Raw genomic sequence first — 26,263 nt, forward strand, 5'->3', positions numbered from 1 at the left:
AGAGTGTGTCTAAGTGGCGGGGAGAGAGAGAATCCCAAGCAGGCTCTGCTCTCAGCACAGAGCCTGATGTGGGGCTCAAACCCATGAACCGTGAGATCATGACTTGATCCGAAATCCAGTCGGATGCTTAACCACCTGAACTACCCAGGTGCCTCTCTTCTAAGTGTGTTTTTTTTTTTTTTTTTTAATGTTTACTTATTTTTGAGAGAGAGAGAGAGAGAGAGAGTGTGAGCAGGGGAGGGACAGAGAGAGAGGGAGACATAGAATCCGAAGCAGGCTCCAGGCTCCGAGCTGCCAGTGCGTCGCTCGAACTCACGGACTGCAAGATCATGACCTGAGCTGAAGTCGGATGCTTAACCAACTGAGCCACCCAGGCGCCCCTCTCTGATTATTTCTAAGAATGTGTCTGTGGATTAACATTTTTTTCTATACAGCCAATTTTGTCACCTCATTTTCTGTAAGTAGATAGTTTTCCTTCCTTCTTTCTCATTCCCAGTATTTCCTTTTCTTGTCTGCTATGTAAACAGAAGTGGTGCCTGAGCATCCTTGTCTTGGTCTTGATCCTTCCCCCATCCCCCACCTCTCCAGTTTTATTAAGGTTTAGTTGACAAATAATATCTTGGTCTTGATTTTAGAGGGAGTCCTCCCCAGTTTCACTGGGGTTCAGAATGCTGCCTGCTATTTGGTAGATTGCCATTATCGGGTTAAGGAAGTTGCTTTCTAGTCTGAATTTGCTAAGAATTTTTCATGTGCGAGTGTTGAATATTACCAACCCCCTCATCTGACCTTGTGTTTTTTCCCCCCTTTAATCTGATACTATAATAATGACATATATTTTCTATCTCTAAGCCATTCTTGCATTTCCTGGATAAGTCAACTTGGTCATGATACTGTCGTTTTTATAAGTTGCTGGGTTCATCTTTACTAATATTCTGTTTAGAATTTTTTCATCTAAGAAATGTATCAGGTTGGCCTGTAACTTTTCTTCCTCATTGGTCCTTGTCTGCCTTAGTGTCAGTATATTGGTTTCATAGAATAAGGGAGCATCGCCCCTCCCCAACTCATTTAAAAAAATTTTTTTTAATGTTTATTCATTTTTGAAAGACAGAGAGGGACAGAGCACAGGCAGGGGTGGGGCAGAGAGAGAGGGGGACACAGATTCTGAAGCAGGCTTCAGGCTTTGATCCGTCAGCGCAGAGCCCGATGCAGGGCTTGAACTCACGAACCGTGAGATCATGACCTGAGCCAAGGTCTTACACTTAACTGACTGAACCACCCAGGGGCCCCTGAAAATGTATGTTTACTTCAATGATTGCTTTTCCTAGGTTTTACTTGTCAAATGTCAGCCCTGATCATTTGGTTTTACTGAAACAACATTATGACCACAACCAAAAAACCTCAGTAATTCCAGAGGTGCTTAAGTCCCCAGTAAACAGGGATCAGGCCTGATTTTTCTTTAAAGGGAGTAACTTTGACCACTCTTAGTCTAGATATATGCAAACTTTTCTGTAAAGAGCCAGATAACAGTTCAGCCTTTGTAATCTCAATATGGTCTCTCTCACACATTCTTTGATTTTGTTGTTTGTAGGACCCTTTAAATTTTTTTTTTTAATGTTTATTAAGTTTTGAGACAGAGAGAGAGAGAGAGAGAGTGAACAGGGGAGGAGCAGAGAGAGAGGAAGGGAGCAAGGAGGCAGAATCAGAAGCAGGCTCCAGGCTCCTACCTGTCAGCACAGAGCCCGACTCAGGGCTTGAACTCAACAAACCGTGAGATCATGACCTGAGCCGAAGCCGGACGCTCAACCGACTGAGCTACCCAGGCGCCCCTCCCTTCCTCATTTTAATCCTTTAGTAGCTTTTGTGTAAAATTGTGTATAGTTTATAGTGTGTAGTGTATAGCGAATAGTTTATGAAATGTTCTTCTGCCCCCGGAACTGTGTGAAGGTGTGAAGTGATAGGCGTTAACTAACCTAATTGTGGTCACCACCTTGTAATTCATACGTATATCGAAATCACCACCGTACATCTTAAGCCGTCAGTTATATTTCCATAAATCTGGGGAAAAAATTTAAAAAAAGTTTTAACACTGGAGGCTGCTACCCATGTGCTCTTTTTTACACTGCCAGCTTAACTTTTTTTTTTTCTTTTAAATGATCCCTCAGGAATAAAACCCCTGCTGTCTGTTTCATTGTGACGAATTGTTAGACTTTCACCATTTACAGCTACACATCTATGTGAATCAGAATTTTATTGATTTTGTGCAACTGAACGGAACCCAGAAATGGTTGGGATATAACCCATGACTTCAGATTTTTTGTTTGCCCAGGTTGCTGTTTTGATAAAGTAGATGGATACTCCATAATAAGTAAGTGGTATGAATTTGAACTTTCAAAATTAAGGCTTACTAATAATGTTACTCATCGTATCGGGCTTTCTTTGGGATTCACATGAGATTTGATTTGTCAAGAGGATTTTGCTGTTGTAAAATAATAGAGGGGGGAGCCGCTGATGGCTAATGGCTCCTGCAGTTCTGACGATCCTTGATGAAGTGTTCTTTGATTATGTGTCAGGACAAATGGTGCAAACCTTTGACAGACGCACGGCCGTGCCTAGAGAGAGCCCAGCATTAACTGCTGACCTCGCCGTCCCAAGTGAGCAGGTGTTGAATGAGCTGAGCTCCCTCTCGCTCTTTCTTTCTCCCTGGTGGGTCATTGGTTCCTGAGTAAGATAGATGCATGCAATAGAAGAGCTGTTAATAGCATTTACTCTGTCTTAATCCTTTTTAATCCCATTCATATTTCAGTGTCTGCAACTTGGCAGGCTGTCAGAAGCCACAGTACAAGAAGGGAAATTTCTCTTTGGACAGCGAGGAACAAGTAAAATTGTTTTCCTGGTATTTAATTTGTTAAAACATTTAAGAGTGGAATAGTCCCTCTTAGATCCCAGATAGTGTGCCACCAAAAGGTTTTGCCAAAATGACCTTCCTGGAGCTTCTTCTTATCTTTCTTTTTTAAAAAAAATGGCAGTGAAGTCGTTTTATCAAGTTTACCAACTTCCATAATAAGATATTCCTGGCATTTTAAGTTTACTGAATGGGGAAATAACTTTGACAGAGGCTGATGGCCGAAATCAAGTGTTGCCGGTCTGATGTCAAACCTGCTGGGAATTTGGACCATTCACTCTGTACCGAGATGACCTTAGTCTCTAGTTGCTCTTGTCTGTCCTACCTTCCTGATTGATAGGAACTGCCTATTTCCTGGCAGATCTGATACAAGGAATTTGGCAAATCCCAGTAAAATGCCGGGAGGACTGAGACCCCGATCTCTCTGGAGGTCTGTTAAATCTGAGATTGAGTGGACTCGTTTGTGGTGTCTAGTGTGATGCAAGTGTGATTTGAAGTCCTTATGTAGCCGTCAAGGATGTTTTCAGGGTGCAGAAGTTCTTGGTGGCCCAGTGGCTCCCCACATGACCAGACGTGGGGTCAACTTCAGGGTAACAAGAGGACAGATGCACAAGAACACGGTGTCTTGGGCTTCCTGGCCTTCCTCTTCTGAGGGCCGGCCTTAATTGGGTGGAGATGGGTCTTGTCTGGAGGGGAAGCCCTTTCTGCCATTGGGCTCTTGCCCAGCCCTGGGGTGAGGGCTGGCCGAGGGGGGTCCACACCATTGTGGGAGAGAAGCCTGAGAGCTCCTTGAGGAACATTTGGGGTTTGAATCAGTTGTGTCTTTGAAAAAATTTACCCATTTTGGACTTGTCTGTGGAAGCAATTAGGGAGATCACAGGACCGTTTCTGATTCCTGATTCTGTACAGTGTCTATTCAGAAAAATAGAAAACAGTCAACTGGAACAGGGGATTATTTGAGCACACACAGAGTCCTGTTGTCTCAGAGGCATGCCCTCAGACAATTTGCCTTTTAGTGAAGTTTAAGCCCATGAAAGGAAATAAAAAGTGTTTTATTAGATGGCAAAGAAAGATGGACTGGACTTATGAGACTTTGAGAATTTTAGCTTTTTCTTTGTTAAGGCAAACTTAGGAAGAGAGTCACTCTTTATATAATGCAATTTATTTGTACAATGTGGTAATTATCGTTAATAGTTAAAATCATCTTCAATGGGGTAAAATACCCGTGTGTGTGTGTGTGTGTGTGTGTTGTGAGCCTTTTGTCCAAAGCCAAATGTTACTACTTCTGGAGATGGGTGTACCTTCAGGATATAACCCGCTAGCAATTATTAAGCACCAACTTTGTACAAGACCGTATGGAAGTTCTTGCTTGCCACCATCATGAGAGGTCAGGCCACATTGTTTTTCCGATGAATATGTGAATTGGTGGCTCACCTAGTTGGTGGTGAGATGGAGATTCGAACCCAAGTCTGACTCCCACATCCGTTCTTCCTCTTCCGCAAAATGCTGACTCATTCACTTCGGGTCTTGCTGGAACCCAGCCTGCATCACTGCAGCTTCCAGAATGTTTACATCCATCATGTCTTTTTAAGTGCTGAATTTTGTTTCCTGAAAGCACACAAGGAGGAGCAAGGCATCCATGAATGTAGCGAATAATGTGTTGTGTGAGCAGATGGTGCCAGTCAACGGGGAGGGGAAGGACTTACTAAATGCTGAGTGACAGAGTATTGGTCCTCCTGACCCTGGTATGGAAACATTTCAAATTGTCAGTCAGTGAGGAAAATCACTCTTAGCCTGAATTCCCACATAGGCTGGTGGGATTACTTCCTAGGATCTGTTGGATTGCTGGATTCATTGAAGGGAGAGCCGGAAGAAGCTGCCAGAAATCTGTGGTGTTTCTGAGGGAAACCCTCCCTATGGCCCACCTTTTCCCAGTCCGGTTTGTTTGTTTGTTTGTTTTTACTTTATTATTATTTTTTTAATGTTTAATTTTGAAGGAGAAAGAGACAGAGTGTGAGTGGGGGAAGGGCAGAGAGAGGGAGACATAGAATCCGACGCAGGTGCCAGGCTCTGAGCCATCAGCACAGAGCCCGATGCGGGGCTCGAACCCACGGACCACGAGATCATGACCTGTGCGGAAGTCGGACGCTTAACCGACTGAGCTGCCCAGGCGTACCTCCAAGTCTGGTTTTAGATCCATTACAACCCACTGGGCAAACTCCGCCTGGATTCCAGAAGACCGGGCCCCTCCCTTGTTTAAAGACCATTAGAGGATGTCTTCAGTTTATGTGGGGTTACGTTTTCCTCAGACCAAACCAAGTAACTCCCAGCTCATTCCCCTCCAGTTGTTCAGGGCTTTCCAGGAGCTTATGGGTTGTGGCTATCTAGACCAGAGGGGACTCATCTTCTGCTACTATCTCTTTAAAATGCCTTAATCCAGTGGTTCTCACACTTTGGAGGGGATTTGAGTCACCTAGAGAACTGATAAAGGAAGAGGCCCAAGCTGGTTGAAGTCGAATAGGGCTGGGCTTTTGTATTTTTTACCAAGTTCCCCAGATGGCTCTGATATCTGCCAAAGTGTGAGAACCACTTCCGTGTGCTTTCTTGCCATTTTATTTGTTTCTTGGCTTGTATGTTCTCTTCCATTCTTTCAGGCTGTCCAGATGAAACTCAGTTCTCATGCCTAGACCTTGTCCCCACCCTCATCCTTTCTGCCTGTCACACTGCTTACAATCCGGCTACCCAGTGCTCAGCAAGCTCAGGCACCGTGCTAGGTGTGAGTTGTAGACTCCCCACCCCCATGGGGCTTGCAGCCAGTCAAGGAGACACGTATAATCATGAGCCCCAGGAGGTGAGGCTGGGGGTTGAGCAGACCCACAGAGGACGGCTCTTGCCACGCTGGGAAGCAGAGTTAGGCGAAGGTGTCCCGGTGGAAGAATGAGCAGGAATTGGGAATTCCCAATCAGTTGGGAAAAGGAGGGAGCCAGATAACTCTCGCTTTCTAGGTAGTAGGGCCAGCAGGAGGCAAGGTAGGAGATGGCGGCACAGCTTTTTATAAGAATTGGAGGTATGTCGATAATGTGGAGAAATGTACATGAAATGTGAGTTCTGCTTTTATGACTCACGGTTTCCTTACCGAAGGCATTGATTACATCTGTTGTTGAAAAAAAGGCGTGTATGTTGAAGAGCTCAGGAGAAAATAGAATAGAGAGGTAGAATGTACGAATTTGATATCTTCCCCGAACTAAATGGTTCCACCTGAGGAAACAAAGAAGAAAATCCACTGTTTATTTCTCTGTCTCCTTTGCTAATCTTTAAGCAATGTGAGACCGGGGAGCTTCTGTCTCTGTGTCCCTAGAATGTTAATGGGGCCTGGCATATAGAATGCAGTCAGTGAACATGGGGTGAACGAATGAGTTTCAGATCCAGCTACTTTGACAAATCACCTTACCTCTCTGGGCCCATTTCCTTAACTCAAAATGGAGGCAGATTGCTATAGATAATCTCTAAGATTTTATCCTACCTTACGAGTGACCACATATATCCCAATTGCTTGCTCTTGAGGCCCTGAAGTTCACACACATCTGTTTGGCTTTACCTGTTCACGCTCAGGCCAGCTCTGTGTCCTGTCCTGGAGAACCAGTTAAAACCCACAATCAGCCAGCACTGAGCGAGTATGTATCAGGGAAGACTATATACTAGGCATGAGAGGATGTGAAGTGTGTGTCCCCCCCCCCCCCCACCCTTACCTTAGGAGAGAGTTTATCATCTAGCTAGAGAGATAAGGTAAACACATAGAAAAATAAGTTGCCTTAAGCTGAGAGAGGGTCAGAATGCAAATGTACAGGGTAACCAGAAGAGCTACTCTGAGAAGCAGCTCTGTGGCCAGTGTGTGTGTGTGTGTGTATGTGTGTGTGTGTTTTATATTTAAGATTTTTTATTGTTAAATCATCTCTACACCCAACATGGGGCTTGAACTCACAACCTCGAGATCAAGAGTCTCATGCTCTACTGACTGAGCCAGCCAGGAGCCCCTGTGGCCAATGTGTTTTGGCCTCCAGTCACCATTCTCTGTCACCAATGGGCCCATATTGCAAGTTTTTTTCTCCCTTGAATACCCTGTATTCATTCAGAGACATTTTGTTCCTTCCTATGTCATATCAGCCAAAGACTTCCAATTGGAAATTCAGACTAGCATCGAGAGATCCTGTGTTCTTCACACTGAGCTGATTGAAGTCTAGCCAAAGACAAAGAAACAAGCAAAGAAACAATGGCAATTATGATAGAGTTATCCTCTCTTGAACATTTGTCTTGTGCCAGCCATTATTTCATTGAATTCTCCTAAGTGTTCGAGGAGGGAACTGTTGTAAATCCCTATTTTCAGATGAGAAGATGAAACTTTAGCTTCATGTTCAAGGTAGTAATTGTTGGAACTGGGACACAGAACCAGACCCAGACCACAGGCTCATGTTCTGTCCTGCTGTAAGCCTGTGCCTGCGGCTCTGTCCAGGGTAAACACATGATTTAGGACAGTGGTCGGCAAACTACGGTCTCGTGGGCCAAATCCACCTACCACTTAGTTTTGGGTGGCCTGTGAGCTAAGAGTAGGTTTTACATTTTTTAAATGGTTGAAAAAAAATTCAAGAGAAGAATAATATTTTATGACAGGTGAAAATTATATGAATCACAAATTTAACGCTTATAAATAAAGTTTGATTGGAACACAGCCATGGTCATTAGGTAACGCGTTGTCTGTGGCTGATTTGTTAATGCTATAGTAGTATGACCTGCAAAGCCTAAAATATATACTGTCTGGCCTTTTACAAAACGGCCTTTCACCGACATCTGATTTAGGGCATTCATTAGACTTTATGAGTTGTCGAAAATCACCTGTCACTTCCCATCTCTGTCTTTACAAGTCATGGACAGGCTCTGCTGGGCCAGCTCTCCCATAATCCAGTATTTTATGACTCAGAGTTCTCTTTTCATTTCTTGGATGTCAGATACAAGTGTCTACTTTGTGGCATCAGTGACTTCATAATACCTGCCTCAGGTAATTTGCCAAGGTGGCATTTTATCAAAGATCAGTTTCTTGGAGAGGTTGAAGGTATGGCTTTGCCTTGAAACCTTTTTTGGGGGTTGGTGATGGTTGTATTTAGCTTATTGTTAAAAGCTGACTGGAGAGGGGCACCTGGGCGGCTCAGTGGCTTGAGCGTCTGACCTTGGCTCAGGTCATGATCTCGCAATTCATGAGTTGAAGCCCTACATTGGGCTCCTTGCTGTCCGCACAGAGCCTGCTTCAGAAACTTTGCCCCTTCCCCCTTCTACCCCTCCCCTGCTTGCATTCTCTCTCAAAAATAGATACAAACATTTAAAATAAAAAAGCTGATTGGAGGGGCGCCTGGGTGGCTCAGTCGGTTGAGCGACTGACTTCGGCTCAGGTCATGCATGATCTCACATACAGCTCGTGAGTTCGAATCCCATGGTGGGCTCTGTGCTGACAGCTTGGAGCCTGGAACCTGCTTCAGATTCTGTGTCTCCCTCTCTCTCCGCCCCTAACCCACCCGCATTCTGTCTCTGTCTCTCTCAAAAATAAATAAACATTAAAAAAAAATTAAAGAGAAAAAAGCTGATTGGGGAACAAAAAAACCATTGAAGTTTCCTGTGTTGTCTGGCTGTTTCAGTGATGTACTTTTTAATTAGAAGGGAATACTGTAGGCAGAAAAATCTGTGTAAGAACTGATCTGTCACCACCACCTGTGAACTTTGAGGCCACCTTGAGACTGTTCTGGCACATGGGGAGAAGTAGGGCCTGAGTCCTGTGCCATCCACTAAACTGGGCCGACTCCACCCACAGTGTAGGGGAGTGGGGCTGATTGTGGGTTTGCAGAGAGCAAACCTGTGGCCTCAGTGCAGCTTTGGCTGGGGTGGGCAGGAGGGACCAAGAAGGCAGCCAGTCCGAGAATTGTAGCTCAAGTTCCTCTCAGCACACGACAGAATCCAAGATGCCGGCTGGCCCGTCTCTGCTGTTCTTGCTTCGGTGTTAGCAGAAATACCTTCTGGTTCTGCTTTTTCTGTGCAAGCCAGCTTACCCCTCCCTGTGTGTCACCTCTCGGGCCCTCTGATCCCAGCTCCTGGGAGTGGTAGTAATTGGAATGATAGCTCACATCGCCTGTGCCCTCACTGTAGGTGAAGTATTTGCTGTGGATTATGTCACTTCAAATTGGCCACGGTAAACAGCGAATACTGTTTGTACCATTTACTTTTTCATTTTTCATTTTGTAATTAATTAATTCAATTAATTTTTTTGTTAGAGGGAGAGAGAATGTGAGCCAGGGAGAGGGGTAGAAGGAGAGAGTTTTTTTTTTTTTTTTTTTTTTTTTTTTTTTTTTGGGAGGAAGGGAGAGAGAGAGAAAGAGAGAGAGAGAGAGAACCCCCACCAGGCTCCACACTTAGTGTCAAGCCTGACGTGGGGTTCTATCCCACGACCCTGGGATCATGACCTTGAAATCAGGAGTCGGACGTTCAACCGACTCAACCTGAGCCGCCCAGGTGCCCCACCATTTACTTTTTTATTTGCGAAACTTATCAGACATACACAAATGAACTCCCATATACCCATGGCTCAGGTTCACTACTTACCAGTAGTTCACCCCACCCTTGCTTCTGGTGGGTGTGGTTATTATTGTCACCAAAAGGGGGCGAGTGTCTCCCTCAGGTTCACGCAGTCAGTAGGGTTGGACTCCAGAAGCACGTTCACTGTGCTGTCCCACCTCTCAAGGACTGACGTTTGTTGCTGTGTATAGAGGACCTACTAAGTGCCCTTCATTCTCCACATGAAACCTACAGAGTAGCTGGTGACTTACAGGTGAAAGAATTCAAGGAGTGTGGCCTTAAGGCTCCTTGGCTAAGATGTGGTGGTTGCCAGGCTTCACATCCGAACCTGATGCCATGTCCTGTTGATTTTTGACCACACCCAGTTCTCTCTCCCCCTCAATGCCACCATGCGGTGGGGGGATCAGTGGGGTGGTGGTTTGGCTCGTGGAAACCTCTGTTTGCAAAGCCTTGGAAGAACACAGAGTTACTTCAGTATGGTTCTGAGAGGGCGTGAAAAGCATCTGGGTCTGTGGAAATCACCACTGGCCCTTGTGGCTTTTTGGCCAGAGTGAATAGGTCGTGAAAGACCCCTTAGCTTTTCGTGGTCAGCTGATGGCAAGGCTTGTGAAGGTGGAAGCTGGAACCTGGTGTCCTGATGTTTGGTCTTCTTCTAGGAGGAAGTGGGAGGGATGTGGGAGGCTGGGGAGTCAGGAAGGCGTAGATTATAGATATATCCAGCTGGGTGGGGTGAGGAAGGAAGGATTCCATGAGGAACTAGCCTGACCATCGCAAGCTCTTGGTGAGTGGTGGCTATTAGCTATTTTTGTCTACACCCTGAGGTGGATGGGCAGTGCAGGGAGGAATTGGTGGGAGTTTTGGAGTGGTTTTATTATTCAGGTGTAAAAGTAGGAAATTAAAGTCTTTAATGAAGGATCAGAACTCTCCACCCTGGTTTTTGCGCCTTTTTGGAGGTGGTGGTAGCATTGGGAGGTAGGTTGAGCTGGGGTGAGCAGAGAATTTAGGGGCAGGCAAACTGGTGCATTTTACATTCACAACGTGTACATAATTCACATCTGGCATTGGCCAGAGATCTCTTCCTGAGAGAGAAACTTACAAAGTAAACAGTTCTTTAATAATTGCAACCCATGAATTTTGCAAGATGCTCTTCGATCAATAGTTAGAAACTCACATGTTTTCAGGGGTAGTTGGGAAGGTAAATAAATGGAATGGGCTGAATAATGAAAACTCACACTGCTTTTTGATCTTTCATATGCTCACGTTTGATAGAAAAAAGCCACAGATTGGGTACCGTGTTGCTTGGCAACTAGTATTTGCCCTCAGCATTGAGGTGATGCTGGTTGGGAGTGTGGTGAACTCGTAGGACTTAACCCACCAAAAGGGGAAGCTGACACTCAGATCCAGTTAATTGCTTCAATGTGACCGGGTAAGAAAGCCAGATCTTCTTATTATTATTTTTTTTAGAAGCTAAACATTAGGATTTTAAAAATGCTAGGACTCCTAATTTTCACACTTTGTACCTTCTATATATACAATTTTTATTTGTCGGTTATCTATCAATAAAGTTGGAAAGCCCAATGGGGAAAAATAGAGCCGTGTTCTAAGGGACATAAATTAAACAAAACAAAACAGAACACTGTGGATTGAGTAAAACACGTCAGCGGGCTGGATTTGGACAATGACGCTCCCATTTAGGCCCTTCAGATGTATCATACAACGTGGAGAAGGGGTTCAGACAGGGGTTTGGAGCTTGCGCTCTCACCTTCCCTTGAGATGAGGAGATGAACCCTTGCAAGGAGTCTGCAGATTTGTGCTTTAGCCTCTGTGCTGGGTGATCTGAGTCCAGTTGCTGAACCATTCTGGGACTTACTTTCTCCCTTCATAAAGTCAAAGTTTGAAAACTAGTGTTTTCAAACCGTGTTCCTTGAGTTCCATCAGGGGGTTCCGTAAGTGTTTCATTAAAATAAGATACCTTGAACTTTAAAATAAATACATAACAAAACATTGCTTCCATCCAAGTATACATATATGTACATATACATGTGTATATTTAGATATGTGTGAAATGTGAGACTTTATACATGTAGTTCTTCAGAAGATTCCTCTCGAAATAATAGTTCTGCTGCTAAAAATACCCATGGAAACTTCTGGCCTGGGATTTCCTCAGCTCTGCATCTCAAAGTTCACATAGCCTCACCAAAATAGCCCCTCTGGTTACTTTGTGTTCTGTGCAATTGGAAGAGTTCATCATGCCTCCAGCTGTCCCAGGAGGGAAGAGATGAGCCAGCTGGTCTATGCAAGCTGGTTGGTGCCCATCCCTTCCATCGGAACCGCACCTGGCTTTTCTGGGACACAGGGTTCTGGATTTTGCTGACCCTTCTCTGCAATCCCTTTCGATGACAGCATCAAGTTCAGAGAGTCACCTATTTGCAAAGGAGGCAGAGTAAGCCAGCTCCTTCTCGCCTTTGCCACGCTGCCTGTCCCTTGCCTTTTGGACTCTAGGGTGGAAACGGATGCCCAGCATGCGTGCCACCTCCCAACGCCACACTTGTCTTCTGAGGAGTTTCCCATAAAGATGTTTACTGCCTGGCTTCTGGGTTCAGAGGGACAGCCCATTCCATCTACCATTTTCATGATCAATGATGTACCTTTCAGGGGCCACTTTTATAGTGCGCTGTTGGGGGTGATTTTCACCAGGGAGATAAATGAGAGTTAGGAAGAATGATGGCCTTTCAGAATTGAGATCCCTGCATGCACCAAATCCCATAAAATGCTGTTTGATTTAAAAAATTGCTTGAAGCAGTTCACATTTTAGTTAATTACGTCAGTGGGTAAAAATAACTATTGTCATATGGTGCGTGGGCTTGGTTTTAGAAGGATAAAGAGTCTATTGTTACCCATTGTGTTATTCAGCCACTTATTATCCATCCCTAAAAACCAAACGTGTATAATGGAAAACCTGAAGATTTGTCACTTGCTAAAATCCAGGCTGCTCTGTGAATTCACCCTCAGACTCCGCTCTTTTCAAGAGCAGTGCAGAAGCCTTCTTAATGGAGTCCGTTTAAATGCGTTGCTAGAACCTGTCCCCAACACCCTTAGCAGGCAGGGGTTCGTGGCCGGCAGCCCTGGAGTCACTTGGGTTCCGTAGTCTCAGTGGAGACTTGCTCAGGGACAAGCCAACTGAGTGCTCCTGGGAGGGGTTAAGGTATAGAACTTCCAAGTCAGATAGACCTGGGCTAGAATCTTAGGTTTACTAGCTGTTAAGATGCTGGATCAGGACCTTCAGTTTCCAGGGCTTAGCTTCTCCGTCTGGAAAATGGGGATGAACACCGTTACTGCCTCCTGGGATTGCTGTAAGGCTAGTTGAGAGCTCAATCAGTATCGTAACAAGTAGAGTCAACCAGCATTAAGTACCTGCAGGGAGTCCCTCTTTAGGTGGTGTTTCTACCACTCTTCCCTGACACATCGCCCTCAAGCCCCTTCAGACCCAAGTTCACAGTGTCCTTGGGCACCCCCTGCCTGGTTAGTGGGGTGGCTCCACATTGCACTGTCACGTGCTTTCCTGCCTCTTTTGTTTGGAGAGTCAGAACCGCCTTAAGTGCCCTCGGTATCTTGTTGCGGTGCAGGGTCTGGGGCAGGGTGGGTTGGGGGTGGGGGGAAGGCCTGGGCGGCAAGGACTGAAAGGGGCTCAGAATCTGGAAGCAGCTGGGGGCTGGAGCTTTCCTGAAGGTCATCAAGGGAGAAGGTCATCAAGGGAGCTGACAGGTGGCAGCTTCAGGGGTTAGGTGAGGTGGAAGACAGCTCTTAGGCTGGGAATCCAGAATCCTTGTTTTGTTTGAGCCTCAGGGAGATCTCAGATGTGGGATCTGTGTTATGTATATCCTTCCGCTATTTAAAAGTGATGAACTGGATGGTTTGGTGAGACCGTTACGACCCCCCCACTCCCCACTCATGAATGTTGGGGGCAGTTGAACCTAAACCTCTTGGTCACCATGCTGGGCTGTGCTTACCATAGTCACAGGCTCTCAGAGGTGAGGGGACGTGAGCCCTGTGGTGTGGATCCTTTGTGCAGCCCTGCAGACCCTTGCCTGCTCATCTCCACCTTCCCTGCCACTGGGAGGAGGCTGACCTCCATGGGCTACGTCAGTGGATGCCCTTGACTTCTCCCAGATAGAGATGGGGGAGGGGCAGTCCCTCAACACTTTTCCTTTCTTTCCCCATTGCTGCTGCCTTAGGATTCTTGCCCGTCCCTTATTGGCTCCACTTACCCCACCCCCACTCTTGTAAAGAGACTCTTAAACTGTCTTCAGGACCCCCCACCCCCACCCCGGTTGAGTGTGCCCATTTGTCCCTTTCAGGATCCCGGTGAATATTAGCATGTTTTAGAGAGAATAATGTAGTGGTTCTATTTATTTTTCACCGTGCCTGCGTTGTAGGGAGAGGTTAGAGGAGGGGCAGCCAGGGGTGTGGATGAAGAAATAGGGCCTGGCTGTCACCTCTGGTGTTCATCACAAAGGGCCTTGATTTAGGTGTTGGCCTTTTATCCTCCAAATGAGGGATTATGGGTAGAGTCACAGTGATGCTCTGACAGGATTGAAGGGAAAATATACTGCAACAGATATTACCCGCTTCTGGTACTTTTAAATTTTTTGAAAGTGTATACTGAGCACTTCAAAAAATAAATATGACCTGAGTTTTTCTGAGCCCTAGGAGGAGGCTGCTTCTGTTATTTAGGGCTTGGGGTTAAGAGGATTTGGTTTATGGTGGCCACAGCATGGAAGTGGGGAAGTCAGGGTGCTTTGGGCGAGGAAGCATCTTTAGGACCTGGCTACTGAGTGTACCGGTGGAGGGCGAAGGGAGGGAGGGGTCAGGTTATTCTGGTTATAGCCTGGGAGACAGGTTTAATGGGGCATTTACAGGGAGACTTGGAGAGAAGAGAATCCATATGTGTGTGCTTTGCTGTGAATGTAGGAGTAAAATTTATATGTAGAGGAGCTGGGGAGAATTTCAAAGTTTTAGGTAAATGCAGCTAATGACATCCTGTGATTTAGGTGTTGAGTAGAAAGAATTCACTGTTCAGAGTGGACCACTGATGTAATGGCTGCAGCTTTGGCTGCGTTGTGTTGGCATTGAGGGCAATATTAATAGTTTGGTTTTCCGGGGGTCCTGGAAGAGGATCCTTATGCCTGGAACTATAGTTTCAGGACCGGTGGTAGTTTCCAAAGAGAACGAGAACTTTGTTTGGCTCATCACATCGGCATAACCAAAGTGAAACAGGAACACGTTCGGGGAGGGGAGTGATGAATAAGGCTGGAAGGCTCAACAGCCGGGGTCTGCTTCTCGGAAAAGAGTCTGGAGGTGACTCTGCTATTCAGTGTAGGATGGTCAGTTAATACCAGCCATCTGGTTGACTAGTAGGTTTCTACTGAGCCTGGGGAGTCGAGGTCAGCAGACTTTGAAGTCTGTGGCAGAATTGAAGATAGTATCATACTCTTTTTTTTTTTTTTGTATGTCCGTATGTCTTCCTCTTAAATCAGTGAGCCTAATCTCTCATCTCAGTGATTGCTTCATTTGCCCAGCCATGGGGGCCTGCAGAAGTCTTGGGTCATCTGTATGGGGGATTTTGCAGAGGAGTAGTGAGAAAGGAGGGTGAGCTATGAGTACTCCATCGGTGTCTGCATCCCAGGAGAGAAGGGGTTGGGGAAGCTTAGTGAAAGTGGTTGAGGTTGAGGTAGAAATCAAGACCTGCGTTCTGGTTTTGGTGCTTCCTCACCGGCTATGTGTCCTTGAGTAAGCCGCTTTCTACCTCTGGGCCTCAGTGCCTACCTCTGTAACTGAGCTGTTTGCTCATTCATTTAAATGCTTCCCAGATATGAGTTTCAGATTGCCCGTTGGTTTTGTCAGTAGGATCTGAGCCTTGGTGTTGTCATCTGTAAAATGGGGATGAAAGTACCTTGCAGAGTTGCTCTGAAGATTTAAAGATGATGGTGATAGCAATAGCTGTTAAAGACATCACCTACTTTCATCCTTACCACAACAAGGCAGGCATGATTATCATCCCTGTTTACAGATGTAGCCCCGGAGGGACAGAGAGGTTAAGGTCCCTGCCCAAAGTCACAGAACCAGTAAATGGTGAAACTGAATGATTTCCCCCCCGGGCAATCTGATTCCAGATCCTAAGCTTTTAACTGTGATTCCATGACTCTGCTCAGACAAGGGATGTAGAAAGCACACCTCAGTGCCTGGCACACAGTAGGTATCCAGGAAACTCAAGTTCCTTCCTTTTTATCCTCAGAATGCGAAAGTGGAGGTTGCCCAGAGTGCCTTCGGTCAGGCAGTTTTGCCCGGCTCAGCTTTGTAATTTCCAGTTCATGGTGCTTTCTCCCTTTTCTTTTCTTTTCTTTTCTTTTCTTTTCTTTTCTTTTCTTTTCTTTTCTTTTCTTTTCTCTTTTCCTTTTTCTTCTCATATTTCATTTCATTTCATTTCATTTCATTTCATTTCATTTCATTTCATTTCATTTCATTTCATTTCATTTCATTTCTTTTTTTTTGAGAGAGAGAGGGAGAGAGAAAGAATCTTAAGCAGGCTCCACGCTTAGCGGGAACCCCGACTCGGGGCTCAGTCCTACAACCCTGAGATCATGACCTGAGCAGAAATCAAGAATGAGATGCTCAACTGACTGAGCCACCCAGGTGCCCCCTTTTCTCCCTTTTCTAATTTTCCAAATCTTCTTTCCAAAACCTCCCTATTTATTACCGTCCTCTTCTCCCCCACCTCCCGCCTCTTCCTTCAGGAAGCTTTCTTTCCCTTCTTCCTTCTAGTGGCTGAACTTGATCATACAAAGTTACCTTCCTACTATCTTAAAAAAAAATTGAGATGAAATTCACGTAACATAAAATTAACCATTTAGAAGAGTATAGTTCAGGGGCACTTAGTACATTCAGCGTGTTGTGCAACCACCACCTTTATGTAGTTCCAAACATTTTTATTACCTGAAAGGTGACCCTGTACCCGTTAGCAGTCATGCTTCCTTTTCCCTCTTGCTAGCCCCTGGCGACTACTGGTCTTCTCACAGCCTGTTTCTATGGATTTCCCTTTTCTGGACGTTTCCTGTAAGTGAAATCAACATATGGGCCTCTGTGTCTGGCTTCATTTCATGTAGCATAATGTTTCTGAGGTTTATCCACGTTGTAGCATGTGCCAGAATTTCACTCCTTTTTATGGCTGAATGGTATTCCCTTGTATGGCTGTACAGCACGTGGCTTATCCATTCATCTGTCAATGGACATTAGGTTGTCCTCCACCTTGGCTATTGTGAATAGTGCTGCTGTGACACCCACTCCTTTTTATGGAAGCTCTACTCCCTCATTCAGCTTGGATTCAGGGGCTGTGACTTCTGGCATCCCCTGAGTCCTAGCCACAGGGCAGGCTCACTCATAACCCTCTTATGGATGGGTCTGCTGAAGCTAGTGGGGAGACGCCTGGGAGCCTCGGATGAGAAGGGGACAAACATTGGAGTCTGATGTGCCGCTGGCACCAGGCAGCCTGTGCACGCTAAATCTAGCTCAGTTTCTGCCCCTGGGGGAGGTAGGGAGGAGAAGAGAGTTTTATCTCCAGCCTCAAGCACCTGTTTTCATCTCTCCTTCCTGTGCCTGGGGCAAGTGACACCAGCCGGGAAACTCAGTTGTGTGACCTCGGGTTGTGTACTCTGAGCCCTTGTGTCCCCATCTGTAAAGTGGGGAGTATAATTTCTATTTTATAGGGTTGTTTTGGGGGATTCAGTAAAATGGAAAGCTTCCTTCTTTTTCTATCAGGATTTGGGGTCGCTGGGTTAGGGAGCAGATGTGGAAGGGCATTTGAATACAGGATGATTTCTGTGGATGCCTTCTTGATTAGTAATCACTAGAGTTCTTCTGGATCCTCTTAGAAAGGGAAGGAGCAGAGGTTACTCTCATCGTGTTTAGCTGGTACTGCTGGGAAGTTGTCCCCAGCTTCCTCTTTTCTGCAGTTAACTTTCATGGTTGGTGTGTGAACCTATTTCACCTCCTGGTACAAGTAGGCTTGGAGCTAATTTTAGAAAGATGAGTTTTCTGTTGATTGTATTTTATTTTATTTTATTTTATTTTATTTTATTTTACTTTACTTTACTTTACTTTACTTTACTTTACTTTATTTTATTTTATTTTATTTTATTTTATTTTATTTATTTTATTTTATTTTATTTTATTTTACTTTACTTTACTTTACTTTACTTTACTTTATTTTATTTTATTTTATTTTATTTTATTTTATTTTATTTGAGAGAGAGCGAGTGAACATATGAGCAGGGGAGAGGGGTAGAGGGAGAGAGAGAATCTTAAGCAGGCTCCATGTTCAGTGTGGAGCCCAATCTCACAATGGTGAGATCACGACCTGAGCCAAGGTCAAGAGTCAGACGCTTAACTGACTGAGCCACCCAGGCGCCCGGATTGTATTCTTTTAAAAAGTAATTACAAAGTTTCTCCCATGCCAGGTGTCTTGTGGGGTGTTGTTTGCAAGGGTCTTTTTCTCCTGTGATCAGTGCAAAAGTTTAGGGGTCCGGCAGACCGGGGCTTACATCCTGGTTTTAATTCTCCCTGACCAGCTCTGTGACCCTGGACGACAGATCATTGGCCTTTCAATTTCTTCATCTGTAAAAATGAGGGTTCACGCGAAAACTAGCTACCTTTGTTGTTATTGTGCCAACCAGTGTTCTTTTGGTTTTAAATATTAGACAACCCCAAATGAAAGGGGGGTTGCATCTCCCTAGGCAAGAAGGCTCGCGGTAGGACAAGCGTACGATGGGTTGATTTAGTAGCACGAGGATCCAGGTGTTTGCCCCTTTCTCCTCATCAGCCATCCTCAGGAGGTAGCGATTTCTCCCCTCGTCACACCGAGGCTGTAGCAGCTCCAGGCATCACGGGCAGATCCGATGAAGTGCGGCAAACTAGGACAGCATTTTCTTCCATGTAATTCCTTCTTAGTGAGCAAGCTTTTCCCTCGGAAGCCCCCTAATGGACTTCTCTTGTGTCCCTTTGTCTCATGTTTTAGTCTGGGCTTTTTAGGTCCCCCGGGTCCTGAGGAAAGGATTGAAGTGTTGACGCTTTATTTAGGAAGTCAGGCCCAGTGAGGTCAAGATGAAGGAAAAGAAGGGGGAGTGAGGCCAGGGAAGATGGAAGCCGTGTGATCGTTTCACACTGAGCCGCGAAGAGACACGGCTGGTGTGTTTGTGCGGCACATTGAGGGGGGCTGCCGGGAGAAACTGTACCCTGATTTGTCAGGAACACTCTTCACTTTGCTTGTTGGAGTTTTTGGAGGGTAGAAGGAAGAAAAGTTTTGACATTGATAGCTTTTGAAATTGATATTTAAACCTTCCCTAAGTCCTGGTATATTTCTCACCAGTTGCTTTACATCGGGAGGCAGGGTGGCCAGTGGTTAAGGACATGGACCGTGAGTCAGACTGCCTGGGTTCAAATCCAGATGCTGCAGCTCACTGGCCCACGAGGGACCTGCTCCTACATTTAGGGTTATTGAGAGGATTGAGTGAGTTAATGTCTGAAAGCACCTGAACAGTGCCTGACAAGTCAGGCTCTGTGCATATTGATGGTGACCCTTGCCCTTTCACCTCTAGAACTCAGAGCTGTTTGTCCCATGTAATGATCATCAGCCAGTCAACGTTTACTGAGTCTAGGGCTGTATAGGACACAGATCGAAAGGCACAGACACTCTTTGCCTTCTGTGTACGCCCTCCTCTGACTTTGGCCTTCCGTGTACGCTCTCCTCTGACTTTCTTCTGCGAGTGGTACCTACCTTAGGGGCACCTTCCGTCTGTCCTGTCATTTGATTCAACGGTCTCTCTCAGCTGTGAGCCCCGCAGGGCACAGAGGCTGTCTGTCTGTCTGTCTGTCTGTCTGTCTTAGCTCTGGGGCTTTTCACTGCACTTGGCACATGCAGGCGCTTGAGAATTGCTTAGTCAATGACCTGTCAGTACTTTCTACTCTACCTTGAAGGACTTATTTACAGACATGTCTTAATTCCCCTTGCTTTCCTAAAAGCAGTTAGAGACCAGGACCCGATCGTCAATGTTTGTAGGCGCTGTTTGGGTGGATGGTTGACTGCATGAATCCCAGTTCAGGATACAACATGTAGAGGCATATATGAAGATATGAAGAGATAATAACACTGCAGAGGGCTGGGACAGGCCATTTTAGGGTCTTGAGGTCAGGTAGTTTATGTTTTCCAACTGCTGGGTGGAAAAAAAGAAAAAAAAAGAAAAGAAAAAGCTTGCTGCCTGTGCTAACTTGCTTAGCAACCTGCTCCTCATCTTTCTGTCTCCTGTGGTCCATCCAGGGACTAGTGGATTGATGCCTGGCATGGATGGTTGGCAGGGGCTGGAGGCAGGAAGATGAGCTAAAAGAGTGTAGGCCTGAGACAAAGAGGGGCTTGAGGGGGTAGGGTGGGGGTGGAAATGGAAAGCATGGGGGGGCGGTGGGTGGGTGGGTAGGAAAGGAGAAGCAACAGGGTGTGGGCCCTGAATTTCGTGGGGTGTGAAGAATGAGGAGGAAGACTCCGCTTCCTTTGGGGATTGGTGCCTGGGCCCCTGGAAGATAGGGTGGTGAGCAGATCTTTTTTTCCATCTGCCTAACCCGTGAGATGAAAGTGAATGTTGTCTTTGCCTTCTCCATTTGGTAAGCCCAAAGGATATTTCCTTTGGGTTGGGTTGAGTGCTTAGGCTCCTGGCCATGTCCCGCCTTGGCCTTGCTGTAGGATCTTGGGCAAGTGTTTTTCCACCTGTAGGCCTTAGGGGATTACTTCCTTTCCAAAACAAGAGGCTCATTCTTTCCTTTAGTGTCATTTACTGAGTGCCTACTGTATGCACCATTCTAGGCAAGGGCACAGACGAGGTTTCTGTTCTCATGGAGCATACATTTTCGTTGGAGGAGGCTGAAGATAATTGAGGTAAATTGCCAAGGAGGAAACATACTAGTGATGTGATGGAGAGTGAGAGCTGCTAATTTCTGCTGGTTGGTTGGAGAAGAACTGCCTGATGAGGTGGCATTTTAGGCCATGGCACAGGAAGGTCTGGGGCAGAGTATTTCTGGAGAAAGGAATCAATGTGTAAAGGCTATAAGAGAGAACCAGCCTCAGGAACAATGAGAAGGGCATGATGAGATCATGGGGGATATGTAGACTGTGGTTAAGACTTGGGGTTTTATTTAAGTGTGATGGGGAATTGGAGGACATTTTTTTCCACTAGAATCCCTTTTGATTATTTTCCTCTTTACGAGGGCCATACTTTTAAAAATCCTGTTAACCAAAAAAGTGTGCTTACTAAACAATAGATGTACAACTTCAAATTATTTTAGGTTTTTAAAGTATGGGGAAATCATTTATGGATCATGATGCAGATCTTTGAGGACCCTCCGGGGATCTAAAGATGGCAGATTGGGACACTCAACTGAATAATCTTGAAGGTTCCTGTTTCAAACATTCATGCTTCCCAAAGCTGCATGCCATGTAATTAAAACACACACACACACACACACACACACACACACACACACACACACAAAAAAAACGCCACCTACCGACAGAAGGAAGAAGGTGGATTTTTGCACAAGGAAAATCCCAAACCCAGTAGATTTCTTCGGTTGTGCACCTGGCTTTACATTCTGTACGTGCGACCTGAAAATGGCTGTGGGGAAGGGTTGTTATGGTCCTGCTTTCCTTTTTGCTTCTCTAGAGAATCTTGATTGTGCGTCTGTGTCCCTGTGCATCAATTCATGATGCAGTGGCAGGGGAGAGGGCTGACCTGGGAGCTGGCCCAGTATTGGATGTATGTGTGGGGAAGAGCATTGGATGGCTCGGCCTCCATATAACTGAGTTAATCCATTGTTTGTAACTGACCTCTGGTTTCACTGAGTTCCCTTATTCAGTGTCCCCACACCGTAGTCCCTGCCAGTAGGCCTTTTTTAATGTAGTCGTTAACACCCCATCCCTATCATTAAATTCTCAACTGCTTTATTCCTGATTTGCATTTTCCGTGGCTGAATGAATGCACTGACTTCCGTTTTTTTTTTTTTTTGTTACAGATGGTGTGCGCAGGTGACGGTGAGTAGCACTTCCCTGTCTTCTCTTGTGTTGTTCGTTATCGCCCCCTGCTGGACACAGCATCATTAACAGCAATGTGAAAATCACAGAAAATGCAAATTTGTTCAAACTCTTAGTTTCCGGTTTTATTTTAGAAGTGGGGTGAGTGTGGAAACAGCACGTGAAAGAACGAATTCAATCATTTGCGCAACTTTGACAAAAATTTTCTATTTTCTGTGATTTTTACTTTCCCCAGCCTACATCTGTGGGTGATTTTTTAAAGACTTTGTTGTCACAATGCAGTATGATTTATATTTATTTTATGTGCTGTTTTCCTATACATATTTTTTGGGGCTGATACATTGCTTCATGATTTTTAAAAGTGATATACAGGGTGTATGTAACCTTTGGAAAACCAGACGTAGCCTCCTATATATTTTGCTTCCATGTGGAGGGCTGAGTTCCGGTTGCTAACTAGCGTTGGCCCATTGAAGTTCTCCCTAGTCTAGAGTAAAATGAGAAAACTAAGACTATGATAGTAAGATTTAAGTGATGCTAAACATATTTAGTTGAAAGCACCATATATTCTGGGATTATGTCCTTACTATTTTTTTTGGTCATTATTTGTCTCTATAAGAAATAAATATAACCGTATTTGGTAGTTAAAAAAATGTACCTTTTAGCATAAATAAAAATTGGTAGCTCTTGTCTGTTCTCAAAATTTGGGAACTTTTTTTTTTTCCTGATTGGTAAAATCCCGAAGTTTGTGAACCATAGAGATAAAATAATTAGAATGTTCTTCCAGTGCCACGGCAAGGGGGCAGATCTTGCCGAAACCTTGTAATAAAGGCAATCTCAGTTAATAACAGTGATTCTGCAAAGTCTGTACAAACAATGAGAAGAGCTCCGCAGTTGCTTTTTCTTGCTTGTTAATCCGTTTGGTAAATAAACCGGTAGGTACCTTGTGTAGCCTTGAATCATTGGTGCCAAAGAAGAAACTTATGTGCGTGGAGAAAAGGGGGCAAAGGGGAGATGAGAGAACTGTGATTCGTTTTAAAAATCATAATGAAAACCTGTTGTACAGCAAGTATATAGTGGGAGGTGCCATTTTATTAGTTTGTGTGACCACTGTATCTGACTGCTCAAATCAGTCACAGTTTATCACTGAAAAATTTCCTGGTGTCTTACTGAGATGGATTTCAGTGGCTGTAGATGTGACTGATACCAGATCACAGCTGAAGCCTAGAACATTGGAAAGAAAAATGAAATGCAAACTAAAAAGTCTGTGAACCATTGCTCTAAAATGATTAGAATGTTCTCCCAGGGCTTTGAGTAAAATCACATGCTAATGACCAACAGGATGGGATTCTGAACTCAGATTTTTTGAAATGTCCAAATCCAGTGACTTTGGTTACCATATTATAAAAATAAGCCTTTATGTTAAAAATAGTTTATTAGAGCTGCCAATAGAGGAACTCCAGAATGGAAGGCTTTAAGGGACTGATTCTAGGTCACAGAGGTAAGGGACAGAGTGGGCCCGTATGTCTAGTTCTGAATTCAAAGACCAGCTCTTTTCTCCTTATGTTATTCTGTCTCATGCTATCTTTGTGCCCCAAAATGGCGGAGCTTCCTCCTAGTATCAGGGTTTGGCAAGAAAGTTATCTTCTGCACCATGTAAAACCTCTCCACACACAGTGTTTTCTAAGAATGGCGAGAGACTCATTTAGCTTCTTAACGTCTTTTTTTGTATCAGCTCCTGTATAGATTTAATCTGTATTCAAGTGACAGCCAACATTGCCAATCTCTGTCATTTTGGTCTCTGTTTTTCAGCCTTCTGTTTCACTAACACACACGCATGCATGTATATATATATATACATATATGTATCTACAGTTAGTTTCTGGGAAGAAAGTCCAGGAGGAGAAATAGAGGGAAATGAAATTCTGTGATTGCACAATTCACTTCTGAAAAGTAGAGATGCAGAGCAGTCCTGACTCTTATATTTCTTTTTTAAATATAATTTTTTCTTGCCTCTTTTGGGAAACCATATTAAAATAGAATCCTTGTTTGTGTCTGACATTGAAGCTGTGTCCATCAGTCCAACCAGTGTGGCCCCAGCATGGACAAACACAGACTCAGCTGCTTCTACGTACACGCACACAGAAGGTGAAGGTCAAGCTGGGGATAACACCACAGGCTTTAGCCCAACAGCTTCATACACATCCTTCACCACTTCAGAAACAGTCAGTAAGACTTGGGCAGATTCCACAGTCGCAAATGATGTGACAGGTAAGATGAGCTCCCAGGAATGATCGTGAGACGTTCCTTTTCACCCTGTATCCTAGAGCCTTGTCCATTCACGTTGCCTGTGGGGGAGAGATTGGTTTTCGTTAATGGTGGAAGGGGAGGAGAAAAGATGCCATATTGGTTCAAGCCCAGGAGTTCAGGTGATACCTGAATCATTACCTGATCAATGCGGATCATTCGGTATTCAGGTCTTGGGTGCTTTGGGAGGTTTTAAGTAGGTCCACTTTTAAAAATCTTTTGCTATTATTGGCTAGTATTTGCTTTTCTGCTAAGACTTGGGAGCAGTGACCCCGTTAGACATGTGTCTTGATGGTGTCCGTAATTAGTAGGCTTTTCTTAAGCCCGGCAGGGAAGTTAATGCTGTTATATTCTCAGGAGTATTTCCCGGGCCTGGAAGTTTGGTGTACTTTATAGAAGAGTGTGTGTTTCAAATGAAATGATAGCCCAGTGACACTCGCTTAGGTTTAGATTTTTATTTAGCTTATGTGTCAGTACCCTGAGGCACGTGTTATAGCTGCAGATTTAGCTCTCTCCCCTTTTTTTTTTTTAAGCAGAAAAGAATCAAAAGTACAAAAAAGAGACAAGAAGCTCTTTTAAGCTGGGAAGAACCAAACATTTAAAAATGAGCTCTTCTTTTGGTTTTCTGATCTGGGGATGTGATCTCTTTGGCTGGTGAGGCCCTGGAAGCCTGATGTCTTGGAGCCCATGGCACCTTCTGTACATGGAACAGGCAAATGAAACCGTCGGTTTTCAGCAGGCTTTTTTTTTTTTTTTTTCCAAGCCAGGAAACTATTTCTTTAAATAAAATCTTGCCCAGAAGCCCCATAAGTAAAAAGAACTGGAGAGAGAGGAGAGAGGGCCTATAGGAGTGGGGTGTCATCAGTACCCTAAAAAAACTCTTGTCGCTCCGTAGAGCACAGGTTCAGAGGCAAAAAAAACCCCTACGATAGGGGTTTGCTCTATTGTGAAAGAGAGGGGGACAGGTGGAGAGGGCAGGGAGAAGATGGAAGAGAATAAAGGAGGAAAAAGAAGATAGAATTTAGCAATGGTGATGGGGATTAGATGACACAGGCCAGAGGAGGTGGGAAGGTGGTGGGAAATACCCAGCCTGGTTGCTGAGCCCCTCACTCCACCTGAAAGCCCCCCAGGACAAGGCCTTGCTCATCAGCCACTATTTATTGGTCGTGTACTAAGTGCTTAGTTGTTGTTTTTTAAAATTAAAAAAACCCCATTTTTAAAAATGTTTTTATTCATTTTTGAGAGAGAGACACGGACAGAGTGTGAGCAGGGGAGGGGCAGAGAGAGAGAGAGGGAGATGACCCTAAAGCAGGCTCCAGGCTCTGAGCTGTCAGCACAGAGCCAGACCTGGGGCTTGAACCTGTGAACTGTGAGATCATGACTTGAGCCAAAGTGAGACACTGAACCGACTCAGCCATCTAGGCACCCCTGCAGTTTGACAATTTTGAAGACAGTTTCGAAGACTCTCAAATCACTGTTGAAGTTAACTGTTGTGGAGCAGAGCAGAGATCCTAAAAATCTTTGGTTACAGGTTTATTCTTTTCTGTATCATTTCCTGCTGTGAAATGAGGGACTTGCACAGGACCCTGATATAAAAAAAGTATTTTTAATGAGTCACATTGGAACATCAGTGACCCCAGTCATTCCCAAGGAAAGGTGACTGCAAATACCTTGTTCCATCAATGCCCATTGTGTGTTTTTTAAAATAGAGCCGAGTCAAGTTTCTGATCTTCGTGTTTCCTTCGTGGGTGTGACGCAAGTTGCTATTACCTGGAAGAATGGCAATGACACTGCCACCTGCCGGATGCTCCTTGAAGGCATCGAAAGTTGTAAGGAGTTGCCTCAAGTCTTGGTGGTCAACATATCACACCTGACACCAGGGGTTCGACACAAGGTCACCCTGTGTCTTTCAGAATCAAATGAGGAAGGGAGAGAGTCCCCGGTTACAGATAGTGGCTTAGGTGAGTTACAAAAGTGTGCTTCTCATCTGCCATACTGGTTTTGACTTTCAGTAACTTAATAGTTTTAAGAAATATTGCTCTTGTAGTTGTATAGAGTTTTAGAATTTCTAGAGGGCTTTGCTCCAGACTTTTAGTTTTACCCCACATCTGTATGAGGAAGGAGGGAAATGTTCTCATTTTACAGGTCAGATCATTGGGGTTCAGAATGGTAACAGGGGCTGAAGCTTTCTGAGTCTGGCATCCCGGAAAGGAGCTGGCCCCTTTAGCTCTTTAAACTTTCAGTTCAACAAATACTAGATGCATTAACCCAAGTAGGGCCATCGGATGAACTTGTCACATCTGTTGCGAAAA

At 44.8% G+C, this 26,263-nt stretch overlaps 1 protein-coding gene across 1 annotated transcript in view; it reads left to right on the top strand.

The window, feature by feature from the left end:
* The window catches only part of PTPRJ (protein tyrosine phosphatase receptor type J), a 171,319-nt gene that overhangs the window by 97,341 nt on the left and 47,715 nt on the right, over positions 1-26,263 (top strand). Inside the window, exons 2-4 of the mRNA XM_058688987.1 lie at positions 21,629-21,647; positions 23,712-23,915; positions 25,661-25,912. Of these exons, the coding sequence (XP_058544970.1) occupies positions 21,629-21,647; positions 23,712-23,915; positions 25,661-25,912 (475 nt within the window). The remainder of the gene's footprint in view (positions 1-21,628; positions 21,648-23,711; positions 23,916-25,660; positions 25,913-26,263) is intronic.

The sequence above is a fragment of the Neofelis nebulosa genome, chromosome 10 (assembly GCF_028018385.1).
Source record: "Neofelis nebulosa isolate mNeoNeb1 chromosome 10, mNeoNeb1.pri, whole genome shotgun sequence".
In the NCBI taxonomy this organism is placed as follows: domain Eukaryota; kingdom Metazoa; phylum Chordata; class Mammalia; order Carnivora; family Felidae; genus Neofelis; species Neofelis nebulosa.